At 41.0% G+C, this 16,840-nt stretch overlaps 1 protein-coding gene across 1 annotated transcript in view; it reads right to left on the reverse strand.

The window, feature by feature from the left end:
* Positions 1 to 16,789, reverse strand: part of nbas (NBAS subunit of NRZ tethering complex) — a 187,946-nt gene extending 171,157 nt beyond the window's left edge. Inside the window, exons 1-9 of the mRNA XM_037751577.1 lie at positions 16,652 to 16,789; positions 16,282 to 16,333; positions 14,507 to 14,543; positions 12,169 to 12,246; positions 11,545 to 11,592; positions 10,414 to 10,457; positions 6,662 to 6,795; positions 4,616 to 4,749; positions 1,643 to 1,741 (exon numbers count right to left, since the gene is read on the reverse strand). Coding sequence (XP_037607505.1) covers positions 1,643 to 1,741; positions 4,616 to 4,749; positions 6,662 to 6,795; positions 10,414 to 10,457; positions 11,545 to 11,592; positions 12,169 to 12,246; positions 14,507 to 14,543; positions 16,282 to 16,333; positions 16,652 to 16,744 — 719 coding nt within the window. The 5' untranslated portion in view covers positions 16,745 to 16,789. The remainder of the gene's footprint in view (positions 1 to 1,642; positions 1,742 to 4,615; positions 4,750 to 6,661; positions 6,796 to 10,413; positions 10,458 to 11,544; positions 11,593 to 12,168; positions 12,247 to 14,506; positions 14,544 to 16,281; positions 16,334 to 16,651) is intronic.
* Between the last annotated feature and the right edge of the window lie 51 nt (positions 16,790 to 16,840).

Genomic DNA, 16,840 nt, shown 5'->3' on the forward strand with positions numbered 1-16,840 from the left:
GTGAGTTTTCAAACTACCGAAGTGCCATTTAGCAATGCGGTGGATTAAAAAGTTATCCATCGGAGGGGAAAGTCTGGCTGGGATCAATGTTTTTAGGACACAAACAATACCACAATGACCACAGTGATCTGTGGGTGCAGTGAAACAGAACAGATGCGACAATGGTCAGGAGCTCAGGGGGGAAGGTGTTGATGAAGCAGTGCTGTCCAGCTCAACACTGCCCCCTGCTGCTGCACAGAAGTCGGACATTTAGTAAGAGGAAAAGAGCTGAGAGTGACTTTATAAACTGATGGTAAGCTAATTTTTGTGTCAACATAGGAGCTCATGGCTGATATAAGCCACTTTTGCTGTGAATGCTGTGATATAATGTCTCATTAAAACAGATGTTAGACTACTCCTCGCATCCCTGACGCACATCTGCATATTCTGCGCATACATGCAGTATATTAACTCTGTAATTCTAATAATGAAAACACATCTGGAGGCATTTGTAATCCCATCTGTGCATAATTTTAAAAACAGTCACTTCCATAGCGACAGCTTGAACCTCAACACATGTTATATCTTCATTATTAGACGGTTATTTTTCATCTGTGTGTTCAGCTGTTGAAATGATTGTTTTCACATCCAGCTTCTCACCTTGCCTTTTTTTGCTTACCTCTATCCGATTCTCTCTGTTGACTGACCCAGTTTTCACACGGGGATCATTAAAGTTTCATCTCATCTATCAGTTGGCAAACATTTGACAGTAGCTGCCAAAAGCCATTAAGCTGCCAAACCAAGCTGCGCGGGCCAAACTAAATCTGGTTTGTGCAGACTTGGGAGAGCGTGGTAAAAAAAACAGTAAGGTCACGGGTGTGAGCCAGACATAATTAACCGAAACCTTTGAATGGTACGTGGCGAGGAGGGCCAAGGACGTTTTTACACTGCTATAGTCAACTCATGCAGGTATTGCATTAAAGTGATTGCTTCATTTATTCCTGAGTAAGCAAGTTGGCCCCATGCCATAATATAACACTTTATGCCTGCGCAAGAATGACTGCATAAAAGCCTTGTATTTCTTATGTGTGTATATTTCAATGTGTGTTATTAATACGTGTTTTAACTGTACAACCTGTCTGCAAAGCAACTTTTTCTTCATAGAAAACGGTAATGCAGTAACTTCACATAAATTTTCTAGCACGGTGATCAATATAATACATATTTACAAGCGTATTGACGACATGTTGACGTGTACTCACACTGCCCCTAGATGTCAAATGATGAAAGCGTTTGAAATCAGCTACTTTCAAATTCAGATGTTTAAGATGTACAGGGCATCATGTAGCATATCATCTCGCAGCGGGATTTAAAATTGATTCAAAGGATTTATCAGGATGTCTGTAGATGTTTGAATATGAAATGCATAAACACTCTTGATGAAACACTGTTGTAATAGAAGGCGGCTTGGACCGTGGAGGGCCACAAGAGAGAAAATAAAATCACCAGGGGTGTCGAGTGGATGCTACAGGCATTAATTACGCCGTCCTCTGATGGATTAAAAGCTAAACGCTGGCAAATAAATGCTCATTTTTCAAAACATATTCAACTATATTCTGCAAGCTCTTACGGTTTGTTGGATTGTTGGCAAGAACAAACTTACCGGTGGCCAGGGTGGTAAATAGCCGAGGTGATGCCGTGGGAGTAGTGAGCGGAGAAACTGAAGCTGTGGTTCTCCTGGAAGTTCTGATTGGTTCCCACGCTGAGAGAGAGAGAGAGAGAGAGAGAGAGAGAGAGAGAGAGAGAGAGAGAGAGAGAGAGAGAGAGAGAGAGAGAGAGAGAAAGAGAGAGAGAGAGAGAGAGAGAGGATAGTCACATGACAAGTCCCCCATAATTGAACTCTGGGACATACACGATCAAAACGTGCAAAATGTTAATGGTGCGACAAAGCTGTTTTGGGGAAGATGACAGAGCAATTTAAATCCCAGCTGCAATTAAAATGAGACATGGCAAAATATATAATCTAATTTAAGTGGGCAATCTAAATTAGATTGGGACTAGAGGAGATGTCGTGTAATTTGTGCGGGCATATCTCATTGGGGAAATGTGTAATGGAATGCAATGTGAACTGTATGGGGAGAAGGAGGAAAGGGGAGGTAAAAAAAAAAAAAGGAAATGGGGTGGAAAGATAGACAGCACAAAAGAGTTCAGCTTCATCCAAACGTTTAGGTGTTTATGCCAAAGTAAAGTGTATGTTTTGTGATACTGTATCGATTCTCCAAAACGCTGTATTGATTTGAACTTCTTAAAAATCTGACGGTGGACCCGGACTATTCTGGCTTTCAGAGGTTGTGGCGGGCTCAGTTTTAAAGCTACAGTGACATCAAATGAAACAAGAAAAACCTAAGGAATCCATTGGTACCAACCATGTCATATAAGCTTGTTGCTAAGGAGGATAAATAATGCTCCAATGTTATGCTAAATTTTGGCGAGGAAAAACTGGCATGGCAATTTTCACAAGGGTCCCTTGACCTCTGACCTCAAGATATGTGAATGTAAATGGGTTCTATGGGTACCCACGAGTCTCCCCTTTACAGACATGCCCACTTTATGATAATCACATGCAGTTTGGGGCACAAAAACTATGCTATGACAGTTTTCCTAAAATTAGATTTAAAAAATTGCAATATATCGCCTTGCTTAGGTATCGCAATATATTGCAATAAATGTAATCGTTACCCCTTGTTGGAGCCAAGTTTCGTATACATGTTTTAATTCAATAAACAAGCACAGTCTGTATTTCACAAGTTGAGATTAATAAGTGATTTCATTGAATAAGTTAATTAATAGTGATTAAAACGCTAAAAAGTTAATAGTCATCTAATGATCATTTGATTTAATCCATCTTGATATCCTTTATGTGGCACTTTGTAAAAGGCAACACTATACTGTATAAGCTTTTTGTTAGAACTGTATGTAGGTTACTCTCGCTTTAAGAGAAATAGGTGTCTTGTGCTCATTGAGGTAAAAGGCGTGATTTTATTCAGTTGAGGCTCAAGTTAACTAGCAAGCCACATGGTTTTCTTGCCGTGGCACAGTTTGCTGATTAGGAGAACTTAACTTTGAATACTCCTGTAAGAAGATACTACAAAACCGTGGAATAAAGATTTTTTGTTTTATCCTTTCTTACATCGGATTTCTGTGGAAGTTTTTCCTTCTCAAGTTAATGCAGATAAGTTAAGCCAAGGCAATCGTTAAGCTTCAACCCCCCTCCACATCCCTGTAACATGGTACATATCGTATCTCCAGATTTTTGCCAATGCACAGCCCTGATGTGTGTATGTGACCACACACACACACACACACACATACACATATATACATACAGAAGTGCTGGCACAGAAGAAGAGAGAGAGAGTAAGACAGAGAGATGACTTACTGTCAAGGCTCAGCTATAATTCTGAAAGTCTAATTCAAAGTGTTTGAGCGACAATATTGGAATGCAGTCATATGAAGAGGAGGAGTGAGTATGAGATCCATTCTGAAAATGAACCTTTAAAAACAAGCCAGCACTTTCAGAGGGAATCTGGAGCAAATGTCTCCCACATCTTAATTACTTCCTCTCACACACACACACACGCAGACGCACACGCACACGCACACGCACACACCCTCACCCGGATGGCTTCAAAGGCAGCTTACGCCATTTATCTGCCTATAATAGAAGTGTAAATCAACATTTTCCTCCGTTCTCTGCAAACATCGCTGTGCACACAGTACTGAAGGGGAAGTCATGTGCAGGATGTCGTCTGATCGAGATTCAGCGCACATGCACAATCTCATCCCGTGTCTCGGAGTGTCAGCGCAACGAGGCTCGCTGTGACAGCAGCAATCATACAGAGTGAAATGGAAATCTCTGAAATAATGCCATATTAAATAACGCTGAATTAAAAGGGGAAGGTGTGGGGGCGGCCGTGGAAGCAGGAAAGCGTATACGCAGACTGTTCCTGGGTCAGATGTCATTAATCAAATATTCAAAATGTGCATATGGATTGGCAAGTAGGGGAATTGGTATGCATAGAGAGGTGTCACTCCCCCTATCGTTTCCATATAGACAAGCATGCAGCATCAAATTTTACTACAAATAGGGTGCAATGTCCTATAAAGGTTAGGGTATACAGTACATGCATTTAAATCAGATGATAATAAAGCAGCTGAGAAAATCTCTAGAAAGAGGGCAGCTAGAAAGGGATCAATATACGTGTGCTCACTGCTGAAACTTTGCAGTTGAAATGTTTAAAGAGGACCTTTTATGCTTTTTCCCTTTCCTTTAGTGTGTTATATCGTTTTTGTGCATGTAAAAGGTCTGAAAAGTTACAAAGCCCAAAGTCCAAGCCAAAGCGAGTTACTCTCCCCCGTAGAAACACTGCTCCTGAACTGCCTGAAAAGCCTTGATTGAAGCTCCGCCTTTTATTCTGTAACGTGGTGATGTCACCAAGTAACACTTTTGTTTTAATCTGAAATAATGCTGGATGTGAGAACCACAGTAGGTCATTAATTCTAGTTGAGATATTGTGACTAATAACGAGGTGTTTTGACAGCTCAGGTGTATTAGTGAGTCAGTTTTGCTTCTCACCTGACTAGGTAACTCTTGAGTCCGCCGCCGTACGTGATAACGAGCAGCTCGGCCATCCACTGGGCGCTGCCTGTGTACTCCAGGAAGATCAGGCCCGCCACTGCACAACTGAAATCCCCAGGAAAACTCACCGCCTGGTACAAGACAGAGACATGAAGAAGAAGAAGAGTCAGAGGTGGTGTGAAAGTGACTGATGTAAATGCTAGAGGAAATCAAAAGGAGGTGTGTATGATTATCTATCAGTTTGTGCCCCCACCGAGTTTTTACAAGGACAAACAACAAAGACACATCACATCAAGCGGCAATTGTTAAAGAACATAAAATAGACAGAAAAAAAAAACATTAAGAAAGAAAATGATGGGACAGGGAAGGCAGGGAACAAAAGATAAGAGAAAGTGAAAGAGAGATGGGGGAGGTAGGGAAGCAAATTTAAAAAAAAATTTCATACATGCATACTTTCTGTCAAATTTTTTTTTTTATCCTCTCCTCCAGAAATAGCAGCAAGTCATCGGTGTGTGCACTTAACAGTGACAAACAAGAGAAACAGCACAGCAGAGCAGAGCGAGGGGGTGTGCTGGCGTAAGTGTGCAGACACACATACTGTATAACAAAGTAAGAGTTGCACTAAAGGAATCAAGATCACCGGCTTGGAGAGATGGCTGGGGAGAAGGACGAGTGTCTGCGCTCATCGTCTCTGACAGGGCGGATGGAGCAATGCAAGGAGTGATGGATAGAAATGGAGGAATGATAACATGTAGTGCACAGAGGGCATTAAAGTGAGGGGGGGGGGAATGACAGACTTGAAATGGCAGCGCGAGGAGGAGAGCTGCTGAGACATGCAAGGATGAGAGAGATGCCAGAGGAGGGAAGGAGAGGGGGATCTAGGGAGCAGCACTTGTGTGAAAAATTAAAGAGGGGAGGTGATGGAGATGGAGATGGAGATGGAGAAGGAAAGAGTGGGACACTGTGAGCAAACTGGGGAGAAGAAAGAGAGATGAGAAAAAAGCATCAGACAATGAATGAAGAAAGAAGGCTTGACAGACAAAGAGAGCAGAGAGGGTGTCTGACAGGGAGACGTTTTCTTCAAAAAAGGTGACAGGCAGCTCAAAGTGCCCAGTAAATGTGTGCTCCGCTGAAAGAACAGAACATGGCCCAACCGCTCTCTGGAGCCAAGATTATGGATGTCTGAATCCTCGTAACTGTGTCACTGTAAAGTTACACATACAGCCTAAATCTGCTGTAGCATACTGGCATTTAGTTAGGATAAGAAGCTGCATTTATCCAATTTATAATCTGATGATTTAATGCCAAGTAGGGTGACCAGGTGTCCCTCTTTACGAGGCACAGCATTTTTATGCCTTGTCCCACGTCCCATATAATACTGAGACATGTCCCACATTTTCATTGGCTCTAGTTTTCAAAAGCTAAACCGCTGCAGGACAGATGCTTTTTTTTTTTTTTTTTAAATTGCGAGTCGCCGCAAAGTCACAAGGTTTAGGCGGAATATGATGAAAACTACCACAAAGAAAAGTAAGAGCAGCTGCAACAAAGACTTTGAAACTACTTATAAGTATTCATAAGCCAGTGGAAGGCGATTCTCAGAGTTTTTTGTGAAGTTTGCTAGTTATTTTTCAATTTCACATGGGGGGGGGGAACATGACATGAAGCGAAACAGCGACACAGAAACGTGCGGCTCAAAAGGAGATGTGCCGATCTATAGATGCATTCTGCCAAAGCATAGAGATATCACAAGATAAAGAGCAGAATAGAAATGTTATAGACATATTAAAATTGTAGACTACCCCTCAGCCTTGGTACCGTGTCCCATATTGTCCCACACAAACACACTCTTTGTCCCACATTTGGTTTGTTGGGATCTGGTCACCCTAATGCCAAGTGAACGCTGAGTTTCCATATGCTACGCCTGATCACTTGTGATTAGCGTCAATGCATGCACAAGAAAAGAAAAAAAACACAAAGATAGCTTGAAGGGGGGATTTGTTTGAGTTTGATGACGTCAAAGAGGAGGGGACTGGCACGGTTTACCGGCGGGATGACGAAGAGCTCGCTGCCCATGAGGTCGAAAAGGCGCACGGTGCCAGTGCTGTCGGCGTAGCCCAGCAGGGTGCAGTCGTGGCTCCACGCCACCCTTCGCCATTGGGGGTTTGGGTCCTTTGGCACTGCGGCAAAGATGAAAAAAAAACAAGAAAGTTCATACAAACAGAGAAAGAGATTTCAGGGAGCTTCTTATTGAGCCAGATGAGAAAACTCTCTGCGGATAATCCCTGGTGTTCTGCGGTGTGCCCGATGATGAATACAGATGGGAGAAGAAGGATAAAGCTAATGCCATTCATCAACACGGTGTGTCTAAGGACCTATCCAATTCATCTGTGAAGGATAGCTGGAGTAATACATCTCAATAATTGTCTCTCAAAGACGCACGCGTGCACATTTCCGCGCTCGCGATGAGAGGGGGGGGAGAAAGGTGGACAGAGAGGGAAGATCATAAATCCAGCTTTTATTGAAGTATAGGCTACTGTTTTACCAATCTGCTGGCTCAGCAGTGCTGGGAGTGTAACCATATCGCTATGATAAAGCACATCCCTGCCTGCTGGCACTTTCTCAAGGCTTCGCTGTCATACTCTGATGGAAGAGCTGGCAGATCCCAGGTCTGTTTTGAATACCCGATTACCTTACGACACATTAAAACAGTACGAGGGGAAATTGGATTTTTCTTGTACAAACATGTGCACAATCTGTGTGCTTTGGGTACAAGAAAAAGCCGAGCAGAATATTTACTACTGTAGATGCAACCTTCAGCACACATTTCTGCATTGGAGAACGGTGTGAAACATAATATGCCACCACGGGTGCCGTGTCTGCTAAGCAATAAAGTTATGAAAAGGAAGTTATGTTTTTGTTGATATCACATAACGGCGCTATTGGCGTTTATTGTATTGAATTTCTTGGCTGAGGAACGCTGCTGCAACCCCTGGTGGGCAATACAGCAAACGAATGGAGGCGTCGGATATTGTATGACTAGAATTTTAAATGAAGAACAAAGGGGAGAAGTGGGAGGCGAGACAGACATGGAGAGGGGAGAGAGAGAGAGGAGGCAGGAAACAATGAATCCGGCACCCACTGAGAGAAATAATAGCTCCCCAAATTTTAAGGCCTAAGTATCGGAGGGCACCTCAGGAAGTAGGCGATTTAACAACACACCTCTGAGACTCTCGGCTGAGGAGGAGCAGAGGAGAACGCGGAGCCATTATGAGAGCCATAGGTGCCGAGCGTCTCCTCTGCTCTCCTCTTTGGCTCTTTTGCTTCCTATTTCAATCTTTTTTTTCCTATTTGGCTCTGACGCTGCCTCTCCTCCTATCTCGCTCCCATTATGAATTGTATACAGTATGTTGTTCTATGGCTGAGAGGGCTCCATTTCCACATAGATGGCTTTTTTGGGGGGCTGGAAAATTGGATGCTACTGTCTTGTTTTTTGTTTTTTTCTCCTCTAGTGCGGGGGCGGAAGTTGGGGAGAATTATGCCCAACGACCCAATAGGAGCCTTCTATCTAAAGCCTCACGGATGCATTTATCAGAGCTCAACACTTATGAATTATGTACGGGGGTGGGAGACGACTCCAGCGTAACAGGAGCAGACAGGGAGGGAGGGAGGGAGGGAGGGGAGAGAAAGTGAGTGATACACAGGTGTGGATGCACCGAACGCGTTCGCGCACGGGGGATGCGTACCAAGAAACGCAGTAAAGGAGGCACACATGCACGCTTCTCCATTAAAAGCAAACGCCATTAAAAGGCAGGATCACAGCAAAATCCATTAGGACAAATCTCCGTGAAATGAAATGAAGTAAAAGTAAAATGAAAAGGAGAGATGAAATGGAATGAAAGAGAGGAGAGGAGAGGAGAGGAGGGAGGCCGGGGTTTACACAGGCCCAGGGGCTACTGTTATCCACACTATGAGCCATTAGAACAACGGCCCACAATGACGGCTAGCCGGAGCAGAACAAACATAGTGTGTGAGAGAGAGAGAGAGAGAGAGAGAGAGAGAGAGACAGACAGAGGAGGGGCGGGAAAGATGACGAAAATGAGGGAAAAAAATGAAAGAAAAGAGGAGGGGAGAAGGTGAGAAGTGTAGAACATATTAACAAAACCCACACACAAGTGTAGTTCTGGGCTTTTTGCTGTGATCCTGCTTTGTTTTTGTGACGCATTTGGAGCAGTGTGTGTGTGTGTGTGTGTGTGTGTGTGTGAGCGAGTGTATGTGCAGAAGATGTGAATAAAAAACTGAAATTCAGAAATAATTATTATTTTCTTTGAAGTGATCCACTATTATGTTGACTTTTTTGTGATAATAGCTTCTCTCAAATGACTGATGGCTTTTGTTTTCTATTGTAGACATATGAAACAATCCATGGTGAACGTTGCTGCAGTCTAGTTGTTGATTTCAGCCAATTCATCTAGTGTCCTCTGTTTGGATCTGTGGGGGGGGGGGAGACATTGGTGCGCATTGCTGTCTGCCAAAGTGTCTTTTTTTGTTGTTACCACTACGGGGTGTCAAAAGTCAGAAATGCATAAATTCTACACAGAGTGGCTCTAAAGTGGTGCAGCCGTTGCAGACCTGTGGGGGCAGCACAACAAGCTGTAAACACAACATTGGCATATTATCACCTTATAAAAGTTGTTATGGTGAACTTTTTAGCTAACATTTACACATCCAGCAGGTACAGAGCAACTTTAGCATTGATTTGGAGTCATGTTTCTATATCCATGCTCCATTTAGCTCTGTTTTAGTCTCCACCAACGTCCTGTGAGAAATATCTGGCTTTTAAGCAGCTGTGTTCGGCTACTTGCTAACGTTGGCTGTGTAGTGTTTGGTGCTGGACACGTAGCGTACAGTTGGGTTTAGCTAAGCTTTACGCTGAAAACCAACTGTCTTACGCCGCTGCTGGAAACAGGGTTGATCAGAGCTGTGAGAGTGAACCAAACAATAAAGTTGTGGGCCTTTAAAACCAAAACAATGAGCTGAAAGACACTTAAATGCCCCCGCAGTGCTGAGGGTAACTGTGTTGAGTGGTAATTCTTTGTGGGTTGATCACTACAAACTACATCTTTTATGTTACCCAAGGTGATTTCACCTATTGCTGATATAACATTTTTGATTTGTGAAGCTTTAAGTTAAAAAAAAAAAAAATACAACTATAAGAAAGATGTCAAACATCTACGGTAAGTGTATTTCACTTTTTTTTGCTGTATCATACAACCCTCATCCTACCAACTGGGGCCACCCAGACCCCAAAGGTATACCTCTTTGTTATATCTCACAGGTGCTTTATTCTATTATTACAATTTTTCATGACAATCACTTTGTTCCTCATGACTTCATATAATTGTTTTCTGTTTCTTTTTTAAAAGACCAATATATTGTGGTCCTTGTATGTTAAATAGGTTGTAAGGGTGAGGGTTAAAACTTCTCAACTTGCAGAAAGTTTGGGCCTCCCCATGTTTAGAGTGATTAAAACCAACGCAGCGGGTCATTTTAATAGCTAATCAAACAATGGAGGAGATTTATTTTTATCAGCCACTACGAGGCTGCGTTTAATGAGTGGCAGTGTCGGGAATGAGGCTGATTATCTGTGTTCCTCTCACTCACACATTTCAATCAGCTGCCGTGGTCGATATTTTCCTTCGAAACAAACTCAACGTAGATGTGTACAAACACACATATGCAAGTACAGATACTGAGAATGAAGATTGCAGGTTAAAACAGGCGAGAGAGGATCTTACCCTGGCACTTCCCAATGACTGAGCCAAAGTCGTCTCTCACAGACCTGAGGAGCAAATACAGGAAAAGTGAAGAAAAAAAAAAGCAGTGGCATTACACGGCACCCTAGGGTGCGACCATTCACACTCTTAACCTTAAATGACCGGGTATAAGGTAGGTTATAATCGCCACTTTTCGCCTGCGAACTGAAGTGGCTTAATGGATCAAGCAGACAGAAGCTTGACAGTAGGCAGCAGACAGACTCTTAAACAGAGCTCAATGGATAAGGTCTTGAGCTGCCTTAACACCCACTCACACCAACAAATGCCATAAAGCAAGGTTATAAAACACTCTGTGATTAAACAACAGTGGTGCGGACAAAGCACACCGGAGAAAACCCACAATATCAAGCTGGCACTTGATTGCTCTCGATTACAGCAGGTCAACCGCGACACAATTCGGAGGGCAGTGAATAATAACAGCGACGTACTTTTACATATTGGTACAGGATGTGCATGAAAACGACTTCCAATTATACAGAGGGTCAAGAGGAAAACAAGTCTTTCGTGCCAGTTGAACTTGCCTCTTGTTAGCCTCTGGAGAGAGAGAGAGAGAAATATTTGTACACCTGCTTCATTGCTATTGATTTTCATTTCAATTTTGCTCCATTTAAAGCATTACATTGTGTCAATAGAGCCCATTGCTGAGTGAGCATATTTTCTCTGCGCAAGAGGGGAAATTGGATTTGTGTCTGAAAATAATTACAACCACTCAAAATGAGCACAAACACACTCATGTGTATGCATGCTCTCTTTCTCTATCCCTCACACACACACACACACACACACAAACAAATGAAAACATTCAGGCAGCGCTGGTATTTTCAATTTGTTAGCGTTCATTTATTTGATGTTGCCTGAAGTACCACAAAAGGTTCACTAAATTGACTCAAATTTTTTTTTTTTTACTATGACTAATTGTATTGTTTCCGATTTGTATTGATGCTTGGAAAAAAAAATGTCATTCTTTAGATACAAGCTGCTCTTTTTAAGATAGATGTGATAAAGCACCCCCATTAATTAACAGGGCTCTCTATCACTCGGCGCACACACAGGCAGAGTGCCTCAAACAGCGGGATAGAGTTCAATAATTACCTAATCTCCACACACTGGTCCTGAACCACCGCCAACAGTTTGCCATTACTGTGGAGAGAACAAGAGAACGGTCAGGAATTAACAAGCGAAAAAGAAAGAAATGAGAAGAGGAGCAGAGCAGAGGAAGTGAACGAATGTCACTGTGACCGATATGTTAAAAAGTGGGGGGATGAAATGAAGACCATCTAGGGTGATTAGGGAAGATAAGAGTGTGTGTGTCTAGCGGGGCAGTTTGGATGGGAGATAAAGACTGGAATAAGAGCCCCGCGTAGGATGGCTTAAAGAGAGGAGAAACAATAATAATCGGGAGCATTGAACGGAGCAAAGATGGTTTCCGAGGGAATTAAATGAGGGAGAAAGATTTAAGGGCAGACAGAAACGAAATGGAAGGATCAAGCACATCAAACTAATGGACATCCGCAGCATCATTTGACCGCGCTTAACACCGTCTTACATGGTGGGATCGATAGCCAATTAAAAACAGCCTTTCTACTTGGTTTGTCCGCTGTAATGAGTACAATTAAATGATTGGTTGAGGGGATACGCAAAAGGGAGAGGAAGGCTTAGTGCATGTCAGAGAGAGAGAGAAGAGCGTGTGTTTGTGTGTGTGTGTGAGTGTTGTACCTTTCAAGCACCAGCTGCCAGTTGATCTGCTTGTTGGACAGGCGGACAAGACCAAGAGGTAGCGATGAGCTGGAGGGGCTGAGGTTTACAGAATCAAACAAACATATCAGTGAGAAAATGAGCACATTAATAACTGCTAAACAGTGTTCCCTAAGTGTCTTTACTTACTAGGAGTTCTTCTAAATGAGGCTAAAAGTTCCCAGCAAATAGTTTCCTCTTAAAAACTTTCCGCAAAGCTGCTGAGAGCAACTTTAACTGAGGGACTGAGAGATCTCCAGAGATAAAAGAAGCAGTGGGGTTGATCTTGTTGCTATGGATGACATCATGCTTATTCACTATGTCTACAGTGATTGGTTGACAGGTGACCAGTTTATGACAGTGAATGTGAAATGAAATATTCATCAACACATGAGAGTGAACAGGAGGATTAGATTAAATAATGAAAAATGTATTTAAATTAAATTCAAATTAAGTTGAATAAAAAATTGTTATTCATGTATATTAAGTTAAATATTTTAAAAATCAATAAAAATTAATTATTTAAATTATAGTAAATTAAGTTAAATAACAAATTTTATTGAATTAAATCCAATTTTAAAAAGTTAAATTAAATAAAAGATTGTTTTAATTAAAGACCGAATTACATTAAAACTACATTATATTTAATTTAAATAAATTTGAAATTAAATTAAATTAAAAAAGTAAAGCATATTTAATCAAATGTATAATTAAATTACTTTAAATTAAAATTATATAAATAAATACTTATCTATTTAATTTGGTGATTATTTAATGTACAATTAATGAACTGTCAAACAAATGTGGATCTGAAGATTGCATTTTAGGTTTGAGGAATCATTTCCACAGACAAGTTCATCATTACAGCAAACTGCCTTTTCCCAGTGTCTAAGTAGTGGAGAGTTTGCAAACTGCCATCTAGTGTTTCGATTTGTTGTTCGATTTGATCATCAAAATATGCTTTTAAAACTTCATTATCATAGTATTTTTGTATTGTATTATTCTGTTTTGGGGCTACTGTAAAATTGGCCAGAAGCTTCTTTTGAAAATGAAAATGTCCCATCATGTGGAGGGGAGTCTGGCTACTCTGTAATTTCTAATAAAATCCCTGATCCGTTCTCATCCACAAAAAAGAGAAGGAGAGCAAAGATACGAGCCTGGCTAGAGGAGTTCTTAAATATTTAACGAGGTTATTGATGGAGCTAGCGAACCACCTGCTGAGAGGATAAGCAGGCCTTAGTGCTACAGCATTACAAAATCAACTGCAGGCCTCATCGAGCCATCTGTTAACAGGTTCCAACAGATACTGTGCAGTAAGAGCAGGGTGAAACAAATATACATCTTAAATACAGGATTGTGCCTATGATACTTTTCTGCAGTAGATTTCAGGAAGTACAGGTCAACTAAGCCTGGTAGGGTCCATGTCAAAGTGTTGTCCTATCACGTCTGTTGCAAATATATACATATAAACTTTCCTTTTAATCTGAGTCAGGGAAGAATTCAAGAAGCCCAAATATAAGCTAAAACCTGATTATTCAATTCCCTCATACAGAATAATGACATATTTCATACAGTACAACATGCCGAAACTGTGACGCCCCAAGCACAGACATTTCCAGGATTGTTTTAGCTTTTATTGTCATGTTTCCTCAATTATAGCTTGTGCAAGCATGTGGCAAAATAAAGTAAAGGATTTGCATTAAGGGAACAGGTTAGAGTTGTCTGTTGTAATTTATAAATATTTGAATTCCAGGTTAAATCTAAAAGCATAGGCTCATTATTATCAAATGATTGAACTAGCAAATATGGCTCTAATTGAATTGAACAAGGTTACATCTGATAATTTATACAAAGTAAAAGTGCTTGCTCTATTTCTTAGCTCAGCGTTAGTGCTGCTATCATGACACAGCACTATATCCATTATCCAGCATTAAGACAGACTGATTTTTACAACAATAAACAAATGTCACCAAGAGAGAAGCATTCTGAAGTTCTTACTGTGTACATTTTTTAAGTTCTTTTGTAGCACATTAGTACTGGGCCTTAAATAGGATTTCCTTAGTCAGTGCCTGAGAAATGCATTCCCACTTCTGCATTCACGGGGTAGCTGAATTACATATAAGCTTTCTTACAGACCCTTAAAAGTAATAACTGTGCTTGTATTGTGATGGAGTCAAACATGTAAGCCACACACCTCTGTTCTAAAAACCATACTACTAATAAGCACCATGAATCACAGCTTCATGTGGCATGTGGGTCCTTTACAATGGCGAAATCAAGTCATGTGTAGCTGCCAGCATAATAATAATAATGAACTTACCTGTACCACAAGTAGTGCAAGATTAAGCGGAATGGCCCTGTAAGAAATATATCAGTTAGTAAGCATAACAATGGAACTATCACATGAGGATGCGATAATGACATATTTTATTCATCATATAGGCCGTCTCTTGTCACATCCTAAATCACAATCAGAAACTGCAGTCAAGGACATAGAGGACCTGAAAATCAGTCTCTTTATCTTTAATCAAGGCAAAGGACGTCTAACTATACAAAACTATAGCACCTTCCAGGACCAATGATCATGGTCATCAATGATTGTGGCACCTCCTACTGTAGGATTTGGGGAACATCTGTTTTCTTGGTTATAACAGTCATGCCAACATAATCTAGACCAAGCAAACTTGCATATCTGATATATTATGTATTACACAATTAGATATCTTGCATACTGAGCAGTCTGTGATAGGATGCTTATAAGTCTGCATCCTTTCTTGAATGACTCCCACCCCATGCAGGACACCATCTCAGCACTGGAGAGCTCCTTCAGCGACAGGTTGCTCCACCCAAAGTGTGTGAAGGAGCTCTATCGCAGGTCCTTCCTTCCTGCAGCTGTCAGACTCCGCAACCGGCACTGCTCCCAGTAGACCACTTACACACCAAAAACTGACAATAACTGCACTATACTGTATAATGACTGTGCAATGTCATTATCATTATTACTACTCAGGTGTAATTCATACTCACTGTGCAATATCATTTTCCACTTGTGCAATTTTGTTAATAGTCTGTTTATTGTCAATACTGTATATACTGCTCCTATTTTTATACTTCCTTCTATTTAAATGGTTCATATTTTGTTACTCTTTGTTTAGCTCTTTTTTTACTGTGTTAGCTGATGCATCTTGTGTTTTGCACTATCCCCTTTGCTGCTGTACACTGCAAATTTCCCCACTGTGGGACTAATAAAGGAATATCTTATCCCTTATCTTATCTTCTTCATTTCAGATTGGGTAGTAGTATTTCAACACATACAGAATAACTACAGTAACTCCAACATAATTACTGGCCTACTTGCTTGCTTGCCAACAATGCTTGTTGTCAATCCTAAACTGTAGCAAACTCCACCAGGACATATATATATAAAGGTTTAGTGTTGCATTGTGGGTATATGGATTGCTGGATTTAAAGGTCCCATATTGTGCTCATTTTCAGGATCATACGTTTTACTACTACTATTTTGTGTTTCTACTAGAACATGTTTACATGCTGTAATGTTCAAAAAAAACTTTATTTTCCTCATACTGTTGGCCTGAATATGCCTGTATTTGTCCTCTGTCTGAAACGCTCCGTTTTGGCGCATTCCGACGGAATTGCGTTGCTAGGCAACAGCTTGGGTCCATGTGTACTTTCTGTCAGCTGATGTCATTCACATACACTGCAACCAGGAAATAAACTGGGACACATTTATAACGTTTATGTTTAAATCTGTTTAAAGGGTCTAAATATTGTATATTTGTGACATCACAAATGTACAGAAATCCTGACAGCTTGTTTCAAATGCAGAGTTTCTGAATACGGGGCTGTGTGTATTTCCCTGTGGATTGAGCGTTTCGATACTTTCACAGTATTTATATAGGACTTAAGCCTGCTTTATAATAAATAAAAAAACATGAAAATCTCACTTTTTTATAATATGGGACCTTTAAGAGTGAACACAAGACATTTCTAGAAAAAGGTCGTGGTCACAGTCAGGTGCTGAAGTAAAGTGCCCTCTTTCAGGTCACAACAAGGCAACAAAACAACAGAACTTACCTGTCACTGCTTTTGCAATAAGTGACGTATTGTGCTCCTTGTTGCCTCGCAACTGCAAATGATAGAAAGTGACAAGTGAGCTCATCAGCTGTGTAATAGCTATACATGGGCAAATAGTTAAATGGAGCAAAATATGAATGTTGCCTATACATAGGACTTAACTGCACATGTAAATATGATGACAAATGAACACTATGTCAAAGTGAAATGACACCATGAAGGCTGTAGCTGGTAGTTTGTGTATGCTACGTGGCTTTGAGCGGCTGCACCTGATTACAGTTGACTTTCTCGGGCCATTTTCACACATAAATGTTGAATAAAAGACCCACACACCACACTGAAAACGAGCAAAATTGATAGTCTGACTAACCTGAGTGTCCGTCTCTGGTGGCCATTCAGTAATGACCAGTAAATCGTATAAAATGTTCTCCTCTTCTCCTTCCATCATGCTTTCTTCTGCCATGTTTACTTTGAGGCTGTCTGACGTCTACGGCGAGCAGCACCGGACACAATATAGCAGGGAACCGCGTTTGGAAAATGTAGCTCAGGATAAATGTTT

The sequence above is a fragment of the Sebastes umbrosus genome, chromosome 18 (genome assembly GCF_015220745.1).
Source record: "Sebastes umbrosus isolate fSebUmb1 chromosome 18, fSebUmb1.pri, whole genome shotgun sequence".
NCBI classification, from domain to species: domain Eukaryota; kingdom Metazoa; phylum Chordata; class Actinopteri; order Perciformes; family Sebastidae; genus Sebastes; species Sebastes umbrosus.